The 20402-nt window shown below is 43.4% G+C and overlaps 1 protein-coding gene across 1 annotated transcript in view; it reads left to right on the top strand.

Annotated features, from left to right (window-relative positions):
* Positions 1 to 784: 784 nt before the first annotated feature.
* sema4gb (sema domain, immunoglobulin domain (Ig), transmembrane domain (TM) and short cytoplasmic domain, (semaphorin) 4Gb) overlaps positions 785 to 20402 on the top strand; it is a 30824-nt gene continuing 11206 nt past the window's right edge. Inside the window, exons 1-8 of the mRNA XM_076759745.1 lie at positions 785 to 883; positions 5102 to 5361; positions 16657 to 16805; positions 17222 to 17284; positions 17643 to 17741; positions 17831 to 17924; positions 19619 to 19732; positions 20006 to 20160. Of these exons, the coding sequence (XP_076615860.1) occupies positions 5217 to 5361; positions 16657 to 16805; positions 17222 to 17284; positions 17643 to 17741; positions 17831 to 17924; positions 19619 to 19732; positions 20006 to 20160 (819 nt within the window). The 5' untranslated portion in view covers positions 785 to 883; positions 5102 to 5216. The remainder of the gene's footprint in view (positions 884 to 5101; positions 5362 to 16656; positions 16806 to 17221; positions 17285 to 17642; positions 17742 to 17830; positions 17925 to 19618; positions 19733 to 20005; positions 20161 to 20402) is intronic.

Genomic DNA, 20402 nt, shown 5'->3' with positions numbered 1-20402 from the left:
AAACACAGGAAAAGATCTTATGCTTTGAGAGGGAACTCTAGATGTGGATGTAATGAATTATATAGATACACATAAACCACTGTCCTAAAACATCTAAATTAATAGGTGAATTTTCAAAGAGAGAACCAGAAAATACATAAAAGTGTTGTCTTTCCATCTCTTCTCCAGCAGGGGTCAGCCACAAGGCACAGATCACATTTATACTAATCAGACAAACAGTAGGACACATTAGAATAAATGCTAAAACGGGTTTTAGTACAATTTTCAGCCAGATGCCTCTCATCTCCATAAAGAGGGGTATCAGTAAAATGTTATATTTCTATATGGATTCATAACTGTCTGTACTCAAAATCTAAATATTATGACATAATTGTACTTTCTTATGTTTTTCCCTCTGTTAAATACTATTTTTTTAAAAAACTATTTCACATTTATTTAACCATGAAACCTTCTTGAGTGTCCAGGCTAAGACATTAAAAACACATGAAACCTGTCCTTCCAGAATATTATTTACATGCACATAATTTATAACAACCTTAGCAGGACATACATGAAATGTCTCCTTCTACGGTGTCTTTGTTTATGTATGGAAACAAGGGAAAGCTGCATGAGGAAACTGTATGGTCATAAGATAAGGCAGATCAGCTCATATGGGCTGTGTGAGTGTGTGTGAGTGTGTGTGTGTGTGTGTGTGTGTGTGTGTGTGTGTGTGTGTGAGAGAGAGAGAGAGAGAGAGAGAGAGAGAGAGAGAGAGAGAGAGAGGGGTGGGGGGAGGCTTGGTTGTGTGAGCACTGGGTAACTGCAGCAGCAGCACACCAGCTCGCTGTTTCTCCGCGGAAAAGACGACTCGCAGGATTTTTTGTGGACTCTAGGACACAAGCAGGTGAGTCAGTGTTTGCCGCTTTCACGCGCACTGTTTTACCCTTTCAGATGCGTTTCTTCCACTTTTCCTGCGCACGCACGCTCTCTCTGCGCTCAGGTGAAGGTGGCTTTAGAGCGCGCGTGCTGCAGTCCAGGTCGGACAGGTGCACATGGGCGGATGTTTGCGCCTTCATACTGCGCGTGCAGTCGATAAAAACCTGTTTTTACCCAAATCCACATGTTTGGAAGTTAGAGTGCAGCGATGGACTACAGCTGGGGTAGAGTGGTCCCGAAGCGTCTTAATCACACGAGCTGACTGCAATGTTCTTAAAGCCAAAGGTATGATAGAAGATTATATGTTGCTGCATGTGACTTACCTGTTTTTGAGGGTCCTGTCTCACTTTTAGAAGAAGCACAGGTGAATGTAAGCCGATGAGACAAAGGCGAGCCTGATCTTCAGTTGCTTGTTGGAAAAAAAAAAAAGTTCATCACACTTAATCAGCAAAACTTAGTTTAATTTAGATACATGAATTAAGATGATTGCCATTTCTTAACAAGTCACCCTCTGCAAAGAGTTTACAAGCTGTTACTAATGGCTTTATTAATGGCTAATACACAGTTTACTTCTGCATCATAGATCAGATATGAGCCATTCATAGGCTCTGGGATGCCAGGTTGGGAAAATCTCTGGCTGTCTGGCACAACCTTTGCTTGAGTAAAGGTTCCAGTACTTGTTGTACACAATGGACCCTTCCAGAGTGTTAAAGTTTAACACACATCAATCTCAGGTATAATCACTGTTGCATCGATGTATTTCAGGGTAGTGGTAGGTCAAGCTGTATGTACTTTTGGATAGTGGCAATCAGCACGTTTCATATTGTATAATTTTTTTGTTTTATATGTAAAATCTTTATTTGAAAATTAACTTGTAACTGTCAGATAAATATAAAAAAGTACACTCTCTTAAATGTAAATGTAGAGTGGCATAAGATGGAAATACTCAAGTGCACTACATATACTTCAGAATTTTAATTCAGTATTTGAGTCCATGTAATTTGTTACCTGGTTAAGTTTCTCACTTTCCAATGAGGCATCAGCAAAAGTTAGCAAGCCATCTGCAACTGCTGTTTACATGGTAATAAGTCATTAATGAATGTTTCCTAGTGATCCATCAAGTCCGCAAATGAATTGTGGTTAAGATGCTCTGCAGCCCATTTTGCAGAAGGTCAGAGGTCAAATGATCTATTTGATGGGTCTTCATGATGAATTAAAGAGCTGCCTAAAAAGACAAAGAGGATCAACACCAGCTCCAACCTGGCAACCCAACGGCTGTTCTTGTTATAGCAAGTTCAGAACTTATCTATAATTGTTTATATTGTAATTGGTTTGAATACTACTCTTTAATACAGCCCGTCTGTACACATCTTAACACATAAAGGGCACCTCATTGGAGAGATCAGTGACCAATTTATGGATTAGAATATGTGACAAATAAACAGCACGTACCACAATATATATGCATATTATACTGTGGAGTACACAGAGGCTGAAGAGAGATATTTCATAGAACAGAGGCGAATGTGTGAGTTTAAAGATGGAGTCAATTTCCCAATGAGACATTTTAGAAAAATCAAAATGAGTCTTATTTCATCAAAAATGGTGGCAGATCTAAACAAGAAATGGCTCCTCGAAGGGCTCCATGTTATGATTTGACCTCAGGGAAGCCAAAGCCGGTGAGATGATCTGTCATCACATACTGTGTGGATGATGAACTCAATAATAGTACATGCACCCGGCAGAGGAAAGGCCTATTCTGATGTTTAAATTCACTGTATATCCCTCTGAGTCCCAAGAAATCGTAACATATTCTTATTTTTGAGTGTGATGGCATGATGTATAGGTATTACCAGCCCTATTTGTCAGATAGACTAAAACAGAACAGCACTTCCTCCTTAAATTCAACATATTTTCGGTGCATGAAGAGGCAGATTATTTGCGACACAATCCTAATTTCATGCTTCTCTGAGAAGATGTGTCTCAAGATTTCTCCACATCACGATGAATGTGGCCCACAGGGTGAACCCACTCATTCTTCCTTTAATGTGCGAGTAATCTCATTTATGGTTTAGCTCTATGCCAAGTCCCAACGGTTTGGGATAAAGAAAGAAAAGAAAGTATAAAAATGTATAAATATCATATCTAAGTGCAGCATACATTTTACATAATCCCCTTAATAATGCACATTCTTTCAGTCTTGGCCAGCTGATGGCTTTGTCACAACTGTAATAAAAAGCATGGCATTTTAAATGACATCAGATGAAAGGAAAAACAAGAATAGCTCGCTTGTTTTATCGATTCTTCTGCAGAAATGCCACGCTAAGTATTTTGCAAATCATTTCAATTCATCCTGGCAGATGCTCATAAAGAAAGCAGCTTTACCACGCTCTGCAAATCACATTCTTTAGGCGAGTAATGACTTTGTTTTAGGATGTTTGATGAGCGCCAGAGGGCAGAGACCATCACTGAAATGAGGCTAAAACGTCCAAATGTCAAGCATCTCCTACACCTGCTCCACGGATCAATGAACAGGAAGAAACTGATCGTCTCTGCTCGGTAAAAGGTGTTTCAGACACCGCCTGCTGCTTTGTTCGATTCCCCTCTTCTTCCGTCATGCATGACACATCGGTCGTGTCACTGCCAAGGCAGATGTGTTTACCTTTCCCTCCTGGAGCCTCCAAGCTTTCACCAGCGGGGCAACACTACGCTGTCAACGCACCTTCCAGCTCCTGTACACCAGTAAACACTACGCAAATGCAGATGTGTTGGAACAATGGTGTGTTTGCTGTTTGTTCCAGGAGGGCAGCAGCTGACAAAACCACATTAAAGGGCTTCTCAGCAGCGTGCCCACTCGCCTTGTTGATCTGCTGTCCTCTGTTTTGCCACAGTTTTGGCAGACAGTGGTTTTGGAGGCAGCGATCAAACAAGACTCCCGCTGCTCTGTCGCTCTGTCTTCAGTCGCAATATTAAAGGGGAACTCCACTTTTACACATCAAGGTCTGTTTACAGGACTTGTACTGCTGCATATGTCAAAACACGCTCCAGAGGGACCTGCACAAAATCTGGCCAATTGACTCCAGTGATGTCACTTAAGTCAAGTGACATCACTGGAGTCAACTGGGTCTGAAGACTACAACTTTGAAAATGAAAAATCTGGGGGTGTTTTTGTTTAGTGACAAGAATCAGGCCTAAAACATCTTTTAGACTCTTCAGGGAGCATTAGGTGACACAGCATTGATCGGTTTTATGAAGCAAAAGCCTGGATCACATTAACGCCAGCCATGGGAAACAGCTCTGATGAGGGTAAAGTGAGGGGATCCCTGCACCATCACTAACTCTTCCCTCCTCATCTCTCACTTTGTCATCTTATGGGCAGATTTAGCACCCAAAACTGCTAACAGAGAGACCATTAGCCTCGTTGCGCTTCATGCTGCGAGTGATTAGCCGCAGCAGCCGTGGAGATTAGACTGGGAATTCTCCAGTGTCACAATGCGGCGGAGCGGGATTCACAGTGTTGACCCTTTGATCAGAGACAGAGCCAGCGAACAGGCAGCCAGGCGGAGATTGTGCTGATGGCACGGGGCCTAATCTCTAGATTATCCGTCGTGCTGCTCCACTGTGCACACAGCTAATTAAGAGATGAAGTTGTGTGTTGCAGTATCACGTCACAGGGGCACATTATTTAACTCCCGAAACTTTTTAGATGGTCTTTTATGCAGCAGCACCTTACTCATTCACTTTAGCTAATTGGTTGTAATCAGAGAGTGATGATGCATATCAGCAACTCATTTTGTGCTCGTGCTGTCAAGCAGGCAAGAAAGTTCATATGCAGTGTCTTCTCAGCAAAGTTCATCGCACCCATGTGGACGTTTTCACATATCCCAGAGCGTTATTAGTGTTTCTGTTACACATTAAAGACATTAAGGGCAGTTACTGTTACTGTCTGTATGTCTCTGATAGCTTTGATCAGAGGTGATTCCCACAAGGACTTTTACTTGTTATGGAATATTGATACTTTTACTTAAGTAAAAGTCCCTCAGACGAGTGTTTGTTCTGCAGTTCATTTCATTTCTGACTGATCTCTCTGAACTCCAGTTCCACCTCAAGACAACAGCATCTACTTCGGTCTGATGGATCATTTCTCTTGTACTGATGCACGTTGTTTTTCTCTTTTTCTGCACAGACTGTGTGTATTCTCAACTGGAGGATAATCAAGGTGTCTGCCGTCACGCTCAGATTTTGTGTATTCAACACGTTGCAATCGAGGCTGTGCTCGGACTGAGGTCTGTGTGTTAAACATGGGAGACCAGAGGTCAGTCCAGCCCCTCCTGCTCCTGCTGCTGCTCCTGCTGCTCCTTGCCAGGATGTCACAGCTGTGGGCCTTCCCCTTCAGCCCGTCGCTGGACCTGGATGTCACTCCCAGGACTACTGTCCTCTCCAAAGGTGAGGGGCAAACAGAAAATTTCACAGTTTTCAGAGGTGAAAGAGAAACGTGCATGCTGGTGTTTTGTCTACTTATACCAACATGGTCACAGCTCATGGAGGCAACTAATGTACTTCTTCTTATCATACAGCATTAAAATCTAAACCTACAGACATAATACACATAATGTGGAGTCAGTGTGACTTACTCCAATCAATGTCATTATCTCCAATGTCCAATGTTGTCCGTACGTGAATGGGTACATAGCAAACAGGAACTGATAATAGCTAATTCAGCATACTTTTAGTGGTGCCATTTTGCCCAAATGTTGAAACAAATATAGGCTAAAAGTAACTGGGCTGAAGTTTAAATCCCCCCAAAGCATTATGGGAACTGTAGTTTCAAAAATGGCAACATGAAATCCCCCAAGGGTTAAGACAAAGAATGATAATACCGTATGACTGATAAAACTCATTGATATGATGTGTGGAGGGAACGGAGGGGGACACATACTATCAAACTTCTAAACACATCCATGCAAACACACACGCACGAGCCGACTAAACGCTCACCTCACTGTCCTTATTCGATACTCCTCTGCCTCCTTCCTCCCCTGCCTGTTAAAGAAGTGGCACAGTTTTTGAAGTTGGCCCTGAAGACAGCTCCTCCACGCTCAGAGTTATTAATCGCCTCTCTCAAGCCCTGTCCTAGATCACACGCCTCAGCAAACACTTCTAATGAAACAATAGGCAAGAGGCCCCCATAAAAGAGGACCTGTGCACAGTAGATCGGATTGGTGTGCATGCAGAAAATACTGCTGAATAGGTGTGTTTTGGCACAGAGTGGGTATTTACACACATCATCAGCACCGTCCTCCCCCTACCTTACCCCCCTCGCTTGCCACCAGCTCACCTTTCCCCTCCCTCTCTCCTCGCTCCCCATCACTGCGGCAGAGGCTACCACTGCAGCTGCAGCGAGGAGGGAACTCCGGCACAGGCAGACTGAGCGGACGGCCGTGCTCTTACCTCCACTCCGCCCCTCTCCGCTCCTCTTCAGCCCTCTGAGGACGAGTATTATTAGAGGAGGGTGGAGTGCACAGGGCCGGCTCCGTTGCGAGCCGAGCTCTCCGGTGCAATGTCATGAGAGCTGTTGAGAGTGTTGCAGTGTGAGATTGGAGGATGTGCTGCTTGTTGTTCTGAATCACAATAACTCGGAGAGATGAGAATATAACAGAGGAGGAGCCGCTTTTTTGTGTTTGTTTGCGACTTTACGGTGCATTTTCCAGATCCAGCCTGAGAGGAAATGCTTGCCGTTTGCTGGAGAGAGAGGAAATCATGTGAATATACCCCCTTCAAGGTTCACGTTTTGCTTCACAGTGAGCTGATTTGTCGTGCTGTAGAGAATATTTAGGAACATATTTATGGCAGAGCCTGCAGCACGAAGAAATACACAAATACCGAACATGGCACTACTTTTAAAGCTGCTATTGAGGAGCTGTTTACTGCAGCCAATGGGAGCTGACAGCACTGGACTGGGTATAGTATCAGTGCAGTTATTTATCAACCAAATGAAAAGGACACGCTCCGTTAATTCATTAGATGGGGCAGGACATATAACTCATTAGGCCTCATTAGGAAAGTTTGTAAGTGCATCATAGACGGAACTCATTGTCTATTCTGAAAGCCTTCTCCCAGTTGTCATGCCTCTGGCTATTTATTTACACATCTCCGAGTCTGAGTCTGCCTCGGATTATAAATCATACATACTCTGCTTACAGTGGGCACTTTTCTGTGCCGCAGCCAGAGTCGGTCTATCGTCACAGATTTTATTTTTCTCTCTGCCCTCATAGAAAGTTGTCCTTGACCTACTTTCTAATCATCAGGGGAGGCGTGTGAGTGCATGTGAGAGTGCAGGATGTGCACGTGTGTCAGCATGCGTTTCATCTGAGTCGGTGTGTGTGTGTGTGTGTGTGTGCGTCGGGCGGAGAGCGCTGTCTGGGCATGCATTTAGTCACATCATGTAAAATCTGCACACATGCACCCTCTGTCACTTTCCCTGTGGTGACACATGTCACTTGGGGGGGGGGTGGCAAACTCCACCTCATGAGGAAGACGTGTCTGTCTGGGTGTGCGGGGCTGCATATGGAAACAGGGTGAATGTCGCATGTGGGTGTCGCTACCTTTGGGAGACACTGTGGAAGGATTCATATTATGTTTCTCAGCTGGAGCGACGGGGCGCTCATTAATTTACTGCATGCTCTGGAGATGACCTGCGTGAGTGGGAGTACAAGGACATGTTTTATTGGAGGGAAGCTCACATTTATAAGAAGAAAAATAACATAACGACTTCATGCACTCTTGTATGGAAACCTCACAGGAACTATAACATTTCATCGATAAAAGAACTGCTTCTCAAGCCGATAAGCAGTGGTGGTACTTAGTATCCTCATCCATTATGTAAAGCTGCACTAATCAATATTTTTATATTAACAGTGGATGAAATTACTGTGTGTAATGTGAAGGTGGTGATGAACCCACAGAGACTGCAGTTGCTCTCAGCTCGACAGAGCGTTTTAGTATCTTTCAGCTCATTCAGCCTGTTCTACACTAGCCGATTAGTCGATCATCAATAAGTCGATCAGCAGACTATAACAAAATGGCAAACATTCCCTGGTCCATGCCTCTAAAATGTCAGGATTTGACATTTGTGTATTTGTGTGTTTTTCAAAATTTTCACCTTTTGTTGGCAAAACAATCAGCCAATTAATCGAGAAGAAAATTGGCAGATTCATTGTTAGTAAAATCAGATGCAGCGTCAGCGTTCAGGTGTGTGTATGGGTTTAACAGGCAGAACTGACGACTCTGCTTGGGTCGTGTCTGTGTGTTTGTGAGTCAGGGTTACTGTTGTTTCTCCCAGAGGTGAGATTAAAGCTCGACTGTGCTCTGAACCCTCGTGTTTGCTCGTGGGGTCCCTTCTTTGGCTCTTTCTGTCTGTGCCACCAGACCTGAAGTAATGCAGTTGTGAAATATTGATGCACTGTAAGTCGTTTGAGATGGCCTTGGTAGTAATATTCTTTATCTTCAGCACTATTATTATTATTGTGGTGGTAATAAACCCTGCCAAATTGATGCTTTTTTTTTTTTGTAGATGAGGACTTTTCTTCATCTGGTATTGCAATTACAGCGTTGAGGAGACGGGCCACCGGTGGTCACCAATTTACTGTTCAGCCAAGTCTATTATTGTCTTTGCAAAACAGCCTTCACAGCTGCATCTACTGCGCCCTGAACACAGAAAACGCTGATGATTTACTCACACTATCATCTGAAGTTGTTTCATCTGTATCTCAGCTGTGCGACAGTGTTGCTCCACCATCACTGGCATCATTTGTTTTCACCCTTTTCGTTTTTCTCTCTGTGGCGACATTTCACGCTTTGGACCCTGAAATCCGCTGAGACCTCCGCGGTGCTTTGATCTCATTCCCCTCTGATCGCGCTGATGTGTGATTGACAGTTTCTTATTGGTGATTCACTGATAGCATCTAGCGAGACCTGAAATAACACGAGGACTGTTTGTGTGTTGTATGTGGAGTTGGCTTTCTTTTCTGAGATGAAAGTCTTGGCTGTCTTTCATCTCATTCTGCAGTCTCCCTGGTTGAACAAAGTCTTACGAAAGTTCTGGATCTGACACAAGCTCCGAAAAGGTATTGTGCTTGTGTCAGTGTAAGACGTGTGGTAAAAACAACGCTGCCTCTTTGACTGGATGCCTGACAAGTGCTCTCTCTGACACTGGCTGACATCTTTATTAATGAGGAACTCAGCACTCACATCTCAGCAGGAAGATCCTATTTCGCTTAAAGCCATGTGATCCCTGAAATAATGGGTTGATTTTAATATTAGGGTAAACTTTAAGGCACGAGTTGTAAATAAATATTCATGTTAAGCTTTCAAATTCTCATTTTTAAAGGGTTCATTCACCCAAATTACCAAATAAATGCATTTAGTGATAACTATCCATACCAACAGTGGTTTTATTGCCAATATTTGGAGATATCCAATAATAGATTATGATATTATTGATAAACAATGAGGAATGAATGAAGTTTATTTTGTAGAGGAGGTCTTGGTTCGAAGCACATAAATGGAAAACCTGGCAGTCGGGCTCAGTCCAAATAGAATAATCCAGAATCGATCCAAACATTCCCAAATAGGAAGAGAGCGGCAGCACTGGCAGCTGTGTGATGTGCCATCAATGAACAAGCAGCCGCAGTCAGAAACAATAGAAACACATGTCATTTCTCCTGCGCCTCACAGTTCACGCTCTGTGTCTGGTGTCAGAGAAACCTGCGAACCACAGACCTGTGAACTGCTTTCATTAGATCCACTTTCCACTGAAGAAATGGTCCCTATTAAAGCTGTTGACAGTGGGACGGTGGATTATCCAGCGTATCGGGGACACCGTTGTTGGGAAGAAATGTCGCTGTTGCATTTTCTCAACTTCTTTCCCTTCACCTCCAGTGTGTTGGGATGGAGGCAGAAACCTCCATATACTTCCATATATCTCAAAACTGTCTGCACAGACCGATACTGCTGGAGGGTAATGAAAACTTGTTTTCTCATTTGGTTGAACTGAACTGTTACTGATGTAGATATATGCAGATATATATGTAAAAATATTGTATATAGCCTAGATATACATATATTATTTTATGCTATGCTCGTGTCAAGCCGCGTTTCCACCCACAGCACCCAAAACTTTCCGTTCCAGGAACTACTTTTCAACAGTTCCTTCAGCCCGCTGTCGCCTGTGTTTCCACTGGAAAGATTAGGCAAATCAGTCCGCTGACGTATGAAAGAGTGACGGCTGTTAATACATTTCATTTTTGCGTGCAGCTCTACAACAACTGTGTTATCGTCCATCTCTCGTATGCGTGCTTCTTTAACTCAAACTGATTTTCCGCTGCAGATTTTTAAAAATGGTGGCTGAAACAAAACGCTGCAAATCCTCGACCAATCAGAAAGGCCCATCCTCGAAGTTTCTGTACTTTTTGAAGGTGCTGTTATCAAGCAGGGACTTTTTGGGGAATAAAAATAACTTAATTTAACTGTAACTTAACGTAGACCCTGGTCCTTGTGGTGGTTCCTAGTCAATGAGGAATCACATCTTAAAATTCTTGTTACTGGTTGGCTGGCAGGCATAGTTACAATCTGTTAATCAGAACACAGTCCATAGCCAGCGCAGTTAGACAAGACAAGTCACATTTGTATTTTCACATGATGTTATTTCAACATATGACTCTAAACATAGGTCAGACACATCCTGATATGATGATGTTTGATCAATGACTGTGTCAGGAACGCATCCTGAATCTATTCATCACATAACTTTTAGTCGGTTTTTTTAATGTCTTAAAACTGTTTTATTCTGCTGACAAATTTCCGCGATGGTGGCCAATAATACTGTATTGTAAACTGCAGGCAACAGTGCTTTTGCTCCAGTTAACTGTCTGTAGTAAAACTCATCGAACCGTGGATTGAATTTTAAAACACGGCTCCTGTATTAGCCTGTAGTAAAATGATGGACTGTGCAATAATGGAGGGAGTAACAGAGGAAACACAAGTTCGCTTTGCATTCTTTGCCTCCTGTTTTCATATACCGTGGCGCCCTGATGTGCATTATTTCTTACATAATACGTAGTCATGTTCATTGACTCCTGACCCTTATAAAGAAGTGAAGAGACGCTTATATAATGTAGTTAAAGTTGACAACAACTGACACTTCTGAGTCTGACACTGTCCAAAGAAGTTAAGTCACTCTTTCCTTCCAGCATTTGTTCCCAAATCTTTTTGTAGGCACGTGCGTGTGTGTGCGTGTGTGTGTGTGTCACGTGGCCTTCATAGTGTGTCTAGTGATCAGTGAGTCACAGAGGAAGTCACACACTCTGATGACTGCGGTCGACAGACACACGCACAAACATACAGAGGATCATCTTCATCCCCACATGGAAGATTGCAAATACGAGCGCTCACATTCTGGACACGCCACCTGTGACGGCTCAGCGTTGAGACGCAGCCGCTCTGGTAAACACACAGCACACACTCGTCAGATCCTCTGAGTCACTGACAGAAATGTCTTCACTCTTTTCAGGAGGCAGATGAAGGATGAAATAAGTGTGAAGTGTGTGTGAAGTGTGTGTGTGTGTGTGTGTGTGTGTGTGTGTGTGTGTGTGTGTGTGTACCCAGTGGAAAACCTGACAGATGTTTCTGAGGGGCAGTTGTTTTGACCTCTTCCCCTCATTGAAGGATGTACTCTGAACATTCACACAAACAGGCCTGCATTAACACACACACACACACACACACACACACACACACACACACACACACACACACCAGCTCACACACGCCGTACCTTGTTCTTTGCTGCAAAATCAATGAGGAGAGTCAACAGAGCACTGAGGTGTGCCAGAAGCCTTTCAGGCTGCCGGCTGGTTTATATTTACTGCTGCCATTCTGTATGCGTGTGTGTGTGTGTGCGTGTGTGTGTGTGTGTGTGTGGATGTGGGGGTTATACAGTTTACTGAGTATACTCATGGCCATGCTAATCCTGATAAAAGAGTTTGACCTGTTGAAATTTTACATGTTTTGTGAATGTTTCTACAACCATGATTCCTGAAAAGTTGGACTCTGTGTAAAACACAAGTAAAAACAGAAAACAACCATTTGTGTTTACTGACAACAGTCTTACCAAGTGTTTCTGAGCCCATGTATTAATCTCCTTTATCCAATCATGTGTTCACAAAATGGTGAACCTCGCTCCATCCTCCGCTTGTGAACGACTGAGCCTTTCCACGATGCCCCTTTCACAAACAATCATGTGACTATCACCTGTGTATCATGAGTGAATTTAGGTAAAACAACTTCCTTTTTTCCTCGCGTGCAGCTGCTTTTAGAGCACAGCTGCGATGTTCTGACTAAAGTGAGCACCGCTTTTATCTTTCATACTTTCTGGGTGTCGTCACCTGAGATTTAGGGGCCATGGTGTGTTAAAAAATGTGCCAGCAAATCAGCGCTGGCTGTGTGAAACAACACACAGTTGGACCACGTCAGGGCTGAGACCGAGGCCCCTCTGCTGCCTTGGGGCCAGGGACACTTTGTTCGTCACCGTAGTCCTTCTCATCAGCACTGTGCTTGTTATATCATGCAGGCACTATTTTTATAAGATAGAAACCAAGGCTTTTCCTCACTCTTGGATGACTCACATGTAGTGGGCCCTTTACATTGCCTTGGGCTGCCGTTGTGTTTGCATAACACGTCCTTTAAACGTGAGCTCGGTCAGTATGTAGAGTTCAGTGTGGATTGTGTTCTGTTTCATGCATTTTGTGCATGTTTTTGCTCACTTTCTGCTCTGTGTTGCTTATCAATACATAACTTACATCTAGATTCAGTATAGTGTGTATAGTGTGTGTGTGTGTGTGTGTGTGCCTGTTATTTGTGTGTGCCTGTGTGTGGTAGAGTGGGTGCCCTGCTGAGTGACTCCTGCCAGAGCCGCCTATCCTTTGGATGAATCCCCCGCCCCCGGTGTGTCCTGACCTTTGGCTGCGTCGGAGGAGCTGCTCATTGCTCACTCAAATCTGAGGCTGACAGTCTATGAGAAATAATAGGTGACAGTCACACAATCTCATCTGTGGAGTTACATCAGTTTTTGGCTGCCGTCGCCACCGTGAGAAGCGGCGGTGACAGTTCTTGAAAAGTTTGCTGGAATTGAACTTTGACATTGTTGGTGTCGGGGCAACACAAAGTCTGCACCAATTTTCAGCTGAAACATATGGATAATTCTGTTTTATTACAACTTGGGTCTAGTTTACATAGTTTTGTGCATAATTTTTATTCATTAAAACAGTAAATTCTCACCAAGTTTGAAACGGGGAACTCATTAAAAAGAAGTCAGATGCTGAAAGTGAGAGAACCACACCGGCTTTAATCAAACTCCCAGTTAAATAAGGAGAGATTCATTTGAAGTGTGTGTATTTATTGAAGTTAGCAGTAGGAAAAGACTTCGATTAGACCCCCTTGATCCTCATTAAGCATAAGATGATATGAAGATGAAAGTAAAGCGAGCAGGTGGTTAGCCTTCAAATGACGGGTCTAAACTGAAATTATCCTTTAAAAATGCTGTAATCTCACACTAATTCTTCACAGTGGAGCTTTAATTCAAGTGAGCTTCATACTCACAGGAGCATTTCGGTTCTTTTAGCACTTATAACACTATTTCATGATTCTAGGTGTAATTATCGTGAGATGATTGACTATCGATCATATTGTTTGTGCAATCAAAGTTAACATTTCTTGTAAAACCTGTCGCCTCTGGCCACAAACGGACGTTGATACTGATGTCCCAACCCTCCACATTCGTTTGTTCACTCCTCTTGGTTTGCCGAAAAGGACAAACATGTTACAACATTTACACTAATTGATGACTGGTGATGTTAAAAATGCTGTATTTCTTAAATGTCACGGCTCTTCAGAAAGTGCAGGGTTGATGTTTTGTAACTTCTGTGGAGGGTTTCCTCCACCTGGAGCGAAATGCGTGGTGTCATTATTCCCAGCTGTCATGCATATAATCAGTCTGACAGGCCATGACAGAGCCAGTATGGTAATAACCTAATTATTGACCGGTGAGAGAGTCCCCGTGGTTGTCTGGCTGTCAGTGATAAAACCAGTCAGAAAAGGCTTGCAGGGTAAGAAGGTGGGCTGAGAGAGAGACTGCAGTCTGACTCAGTCCACGGTCTTCTGGAGAGTCCATAGGCGCTCGCAGCTCCTGTCATCACCCAGTGTCCATGTGACGGTTAGACAAACAGCCCGTCGTGTGGGGAGGAAAAAGCCTCTCATGTGATGTTGGGGAAACTCTAAACAGTTTTCATCGTGTTGTATTACGCAAGCTCAAACCCCGCTGGGAGACTGGCTGTCATCCTCTTTATCATCACGGTGAATTGTATTAATAATACTGTAGTTGAGATAGAAGAGGTGAGTCAAAGCCTTGAACAGCGTTTGTCTTCTTGTGTCTCTGTTTTGCATTAACAGGGATTAGATCCTTTAACTGATTTGACTTTTCCAAACTAACTAAATCAAACTGGAAACATAAACTCTGGCTCTTTACAAACATCTATTTCTTGTATCTTGAATGTGTGGCAACAGCTGCAAAGATATGTGGATTTTGTAACGTGGTACTTTTCTGCTACCAACTGAAATATGCAATGAGCTGTGAAGTACCAAAACTTAGCATTGATCAACTGATCAGCTCTTGTTAACGTATTGTTTGTTTAGTTCCTGATTCAAAGCGTAGTCAGTTTACCAGTCGTGGTCGTATAACTCAGCCCGTGAAAACAATCCTGAAATCTGTTTTGTGGCTGTTAGATTTACGGTCATTGATGTTAATCACATAATTTAAAAAATATGAATGATTTAATGGTCTTTTGCCACTGACCCTGATCTAATTCAATACGTCTAATTGAAATTTATGAACCGTGTAATATAAAATAACATAATACTTCAGCTTTCATTGCTGGCTAATGATCTTAATACTTGCAGCAGTTGCGCTGTGATCCCCAGGCCCTCCCAGCTGCACTGGACCCGTCTCGCCCCATCAGACGCACAATGAACAGAAGAACAGATTAACCGCGACAAGCGCGCAGGACCTCGCACCACAGTAAATTGATTGGTGGGGACAAATATAGGTTGTCTTATAACTGGGAGCTGGGACATGCTGTCATCAGTTCACAACTGAAGGAAAAGGAAGGAGCGGGAGGTAGAGAGGATTTGTGGCGATTAATATGCCCATCTGCTCTCTGCTGACTCATATTCCTCTGCGTAACACTGTCGATACCTTCGCGTATTCTGTTGCTCGCCGATGACAGCTGTTCTTTCTGCATCTGTGGGTTTCTTCTTCTGTGCGTCAGATTTATTTAACCATACATTAATCTCCGCTTGCATCGAACTTTTAGTGCAAAGCTCTGTAAACCTACTTCTGCAGGAGCTCCACAGGAAAAAAACAATGCCCTCCTTTTTATTGCCTCACAGCAGCAGAGCAACCTGCCCCCATTCCTGAGGTGCTACACCAGAGTGTGTTCAAACATTTAGCTGAGTGCACCAGGCTAATTAGTTCACGGTGGATAAATAATATGTTTGTCTGCGCTAAGGACAAGAGCTCAACAACCAGAAAACATCCAGTTTTACTTCAGTAATGCATGATGAGAGACAGAGCCAACTCTTATTTGGCCCACATACGGTATGAACATGCCTCCTCCATCACCCTCATTCACACACACACACACACACACACACACACAAACACGCAGCAAGAGATGATGCTGTGGCAGTGCTGCTGATGCGATTTGGCATTACTGGGGCACCATTCCTGCTGAATGCCCTAAAATTTCGCCTCCCCTGTGCCCCCATCCCCACGGTCTCCACAGTCCTCTCAGCAATCACTCCAGCGACGCCCCGTCTCTTGTCGAGTCTCGCCCTCATGCAGTCACGCTAAGCATGTTTGCAGTGTATAGAGTCTCCAGTGAATGTGAAGTCGAGATTGAAGTTTCTGTACCAAGCTGTTCTTGTTATCCGTGGCCCTGCATGGGGCTTGACTGTGCTGCAGATATGACACAGTACCTGAGAGCTGGTGTCGAAAATATTATATTTAAATTTTTTCTACACACTAGCGGGCATACAAGAGCTTTGCTTCAGTAACTGAAATTTGCAGATATTTATTAAATGGGTTTAATTTCACAAAGTCAGGAAACTTTCATGACACAATTCATTTTTTTAATCAAAAGCCCACAAAGCAAACACCAAAATACTTTGACCCTTTGACTCTTGCATTGGTCAAGCTCCAAAAACACTGGATCCTCCAAAAGGACAGCTTGTCCACATACTTTTGGCCATATAGCATCAACATCATGATATATTAATTATCTGACATTGTTTATAGATAAAATAACTTGATAAGAATGACTGTGTTTGGTTAATTAGGTGAACTAAATACCTGATTTTTGATTTGCATGATTTCCCACAGTTGTATAACACTAAAACAGTGATATCACAGGGCCACATGTACCCGATATATAAACGGTTTAACAAAATCTGCTTCAGTAGCAGACCTGGCTTTGTGCATGTGGGGGATTGTCGTATTGAACCTGGAAGAGACCTTCCCCAAACTGTTTACTCTACATGCAAAGCCTCCACCGAGTGTTCACATAGTTTGGACCATCACAAAACAGAAACTTTTGTCATTACAAAGCAATGTGTGTCGTGTATTTGCAGCTCTGTTAGGCGGCGCCCGTTTCACCGGCTCGTCTCAGAACTACAGCACCCTGCTGCTGGAGGAAGAGGCCGGGCTGCTTTACGTGGGAGGCAGAGGAGCGCTGTACGCACTCAACACCTCCAACATCTCCACACCTGCAAACCTCACGGTGAGTGCCGAGACGCCGCGAGCCACAGATGGCCACCTAATTGCCACTGTTAACAAAGACACAGCAAACCGGATTTCACAAGTTTTCTGCCATTTCCAGAGTCTTAAAAGAGGACAAACTAATAATAGCCTCAAGCAGATTGAGCAAATCCTATTGTGTTCCTCCAAATTTAAGGATATCGGATTAAATGTACCAGCCGTTTATTCAAGGGTTACTGAAGAGAGTCAGAACTCAGTGACGCAGCCAGAAAATTAAGTGTGCTGTCCTTTTCTTTTCTCTCTTCCTGTTTATCATACACACACTTGTTTTCCTCGCTTCATATCTCCCCTTTCTGTCCATAATTCATTCTAATTATCTGTCCATTTTTCCATCTATTTATTGAGCTAACTGAGTCATCCTTATCCCATTGTTTGCAGATTGATTGGGACGCTTCCCCTGAGCAGAAGAAGCAGTGTTTAAACAAAGGCAGAGACAATCAGGTACACGGCTGCAGTTCTACTCTCTTATTATCATTCAGCCACTTTTTCTTTGGAGAAAAACTCAAAAGTCTATTTATTTGTTGAGTTATTATTGGAGAACATAAAGGAGACACTTCTGCTTTGTGGCGCACAGATTGCTCCTGACAGCAACAAAGTGGATAATCCTTTCAATTGCTTCTTAATCCACTTTTCCTGAAACCCTGAGAAACTAATTATTTAAAAAAAAATGCACCCATCCATTAAATATTTGCATAAAATAGCCCCTGTGCATGATGTGCACTGACTGGCCTTTGTTCTCTCCGGTCTTGCCTATCATGGAGCCATAAATAACCTGTTTTTCTCCATCTGTTCTCTGCAGACTGAGTGTTACAATCACATCCGCTTTCTGCAGCGATACAATGAGACGCACCTGTACGTCTGTGGAACAAACGCCTTCAGACCTCTGTGTGCTTACATAGTAAGAGCCCATGTGATTTCATTGCAGTTGACTGGACTGGATTTCAAATGAAATGACTAATTGAGTCCCGTCTCCTCTCTCTCTGTAAGGATGCAGAGCGGTTCAACTTCTCCTCGGGCTTCGAGGAGGGCAGAGACAGGTGTCCATACGACCCAGCTAAGGGATACACTGGCCTCCTCGTAGGTGCGTCTCCCAAATTTGCATTTAATCAGTTGTGTGTTGGTGTAGTCAAAGCAGCACGCAGGCATGGAAGTATGTCTTTGTTGGATGAAGCAGAAACTAAAGTTCCCAAACTTTATTAGACTAAAGGGAAAATGTTTTAACCTCATCAAGTCCCCCACAGGAAAAGGGTTGACAACATAAACATGACTAAGAGTCTGCAGCCATGCTAGCTGCTCTGTGAGGCTCTGAGCTAAATGCTAACGTCATCATCCGAGTGCCTGACAAGATTCTCAGTCATCCAGGTCATGGTTTGTCCAGAGGGGCTAAGTCAAGGACTTGGTGGACTTGTTTTGGATGCTAACATGCACACAATGACAATGCTAACATGCTAATGTTTAGCAGATAATGTTTACCATGCTCACCTTCTAATTTTAAGGTGTTTGCATGCTAATATTTGCTAATTAGCACTGAACACAAAGTACAGCTGACTGTGATGGTAATGGTATTAGTTTTGCAGATATTTGGTCATAAACCAAAGTGTCGGACAAGCTAACATGACCTGACAGCGCTAGATGAAATGCCAGATGTACACTGAAAGGGTTACTGATCGCTGCAGGTTGTAATAGAAACTTATACTCTTATTGTCTGAGAGATTATGTGCACTATTATATGTTGGACTGTCTTTTGGCTCAGTGCACAGCGTGACACTTTTTCTTTTTCACTCCTCATATAAAAAAGTTCTGCCAATTCTCAACAGGTGTGAAATGTTATCAAAGGCCTTCAGCTCCTTCTCAGCAGACAGAGGCAGAGAGAGAAACCCCCTGAGGAATAAAGATAGACAGAGCTATGAATGAACAAAGAGCAACTGGGTACTAAAGGACAGTCGTCGCTTTCTGAGGGCAACAAAACGCTCCGTGACGTATGAGGCTGCGTAGAAAAAAGATCGATGAACTCGACTCGAAGCCCGACAAGCTCAGAGGTCCATTTGCAAATGAGCGAAATTAATATCGCAATAAACTCCTGGAAGATGAGCCTCTCTTTGTGAAATTGACCTCTGTTAAGGAGAATTTTCACAACACTGTCCATACCGGCTGTGAGAAGTTACCTTCCTACTACTGCAACAAACAAATAAAGTCTTTATTCACGCATTCTCTGTGCTTTCCGGTGCCTGATTTTATTGAATCCTGGTGGTGAAATGTTCTTATCTTTTTCCTTGAGAAGCACTTTGCAACTTAGTTTGGAAAAGTGCTGTATAATAAAGTTAATTATCTTTATTACTGGGGCAAAACACCAGCAATAAACCTCGACACGAGTGCCAGGAGGAAGACTCTCACTTGAAACAGACTGCTGCAAAGTCGTTAGTTTCGGCTTTTTGTCCCCTCATTTTTTACAGTGTAGTCGCTTCACAACCAGTATGGACGGGAGGAATGATTGCAACTCTTTCAACATACATGTGGGCTTGTGAGCGTTGTATTAAGACAGACTTGAAGAAATATGATACTGTCCTTTATAATGCAATAGACTCAGGAGAGGCATTCAAAGCATGCTTAAGCAAACTATCTGCGTCTAATCACCTTTTACAAGCAACATGACCACAGCGGGTGATAGGTCACAGTCTGCCTGCCTGCTCTGCAGTGTGCCAGCTGCTTTCGTTCACATCCGATTGAACTCTGATTTCTTTCTGTCTTCATGTATCCTGCGCTGCGGTCAATCAGACGGCGAGATGTTCACGGCCTCTCAGTACGAGTTTCGCAGCTCTCCGGACGTGCGCAGGAACTTCCCCTTCCCCACGCTCAGGACGGAGGAGGCGCCCACCCGGTGGCTTCTGGGTAAACATGACATGACTTTCACTTACAGTAAACCACTGAATGGACCAAACCTCATTGCCATTTTGTATATTTTTATCTCATCGGGTATTTTGCTGACCTGGAGAATGAAAATCACATAAAGAAACCGCACTGCACTGCAGCCCTAACTGGCTTAGTTGTGGCAATTCAATCACACTTTAAAAGCTCCATCTTTAGTTTCCAAGGAAACACATTCTTTTCTGCTAATAGGTCTGTGTTTGGACCTGTGCGTGTGTGTGGTTTGTGTGTGCACAGAGGCAGATTTTGTGGGCTCCGTGCTGCTGAAGGAGAGCATCAACAGCTCTATCGGTGACGATGACAAGATTTACTTCTTCTTCACGGAGAGAAGCCAGGAGCAGATTGCCTACCCGAGCCAGACCAAGGTGTCCAGGGTGGCCCGAGTCTGCAAGGTCAGCGAGAGCAGCGAGCCCCAATACTGTTCACTATAATCATATTAAGGGTTTCACTGGGTTTGGATAGTTAGCAGATTTACCCCGCCGGCAAGGTCACGGCAAGAAAGGGTTGAAACGAGGGAGGAGAAAAGTGTTCCAAGTGCGAAAATGTTGGGATTATTTAATGCTTTACGTCACAGATACAGAGTGAAGAGTAAATGGATTTAGAGGGACTTTCTGTTCTCGATTTCTCCCTCCAT

Source organism: Chaetodon auriga, chromosome 20, assembly GCF_051107435.1.
Source record: "Chaetodon auriga isolate fChaAug3 chromosome 20, fChaAug3.hap1, whole genome shotgun sequence".
Classification (NCBI taxonomy): Eukaryota; Metazoa; Chordata; class Actinopteri; order Chaetodontiformes; family Chaetodontidae; genus Chaetodon; species Chaetodon auriga.
This window is presented reverse-complemented; position numbering and strand designations above follow the sequence as displayed.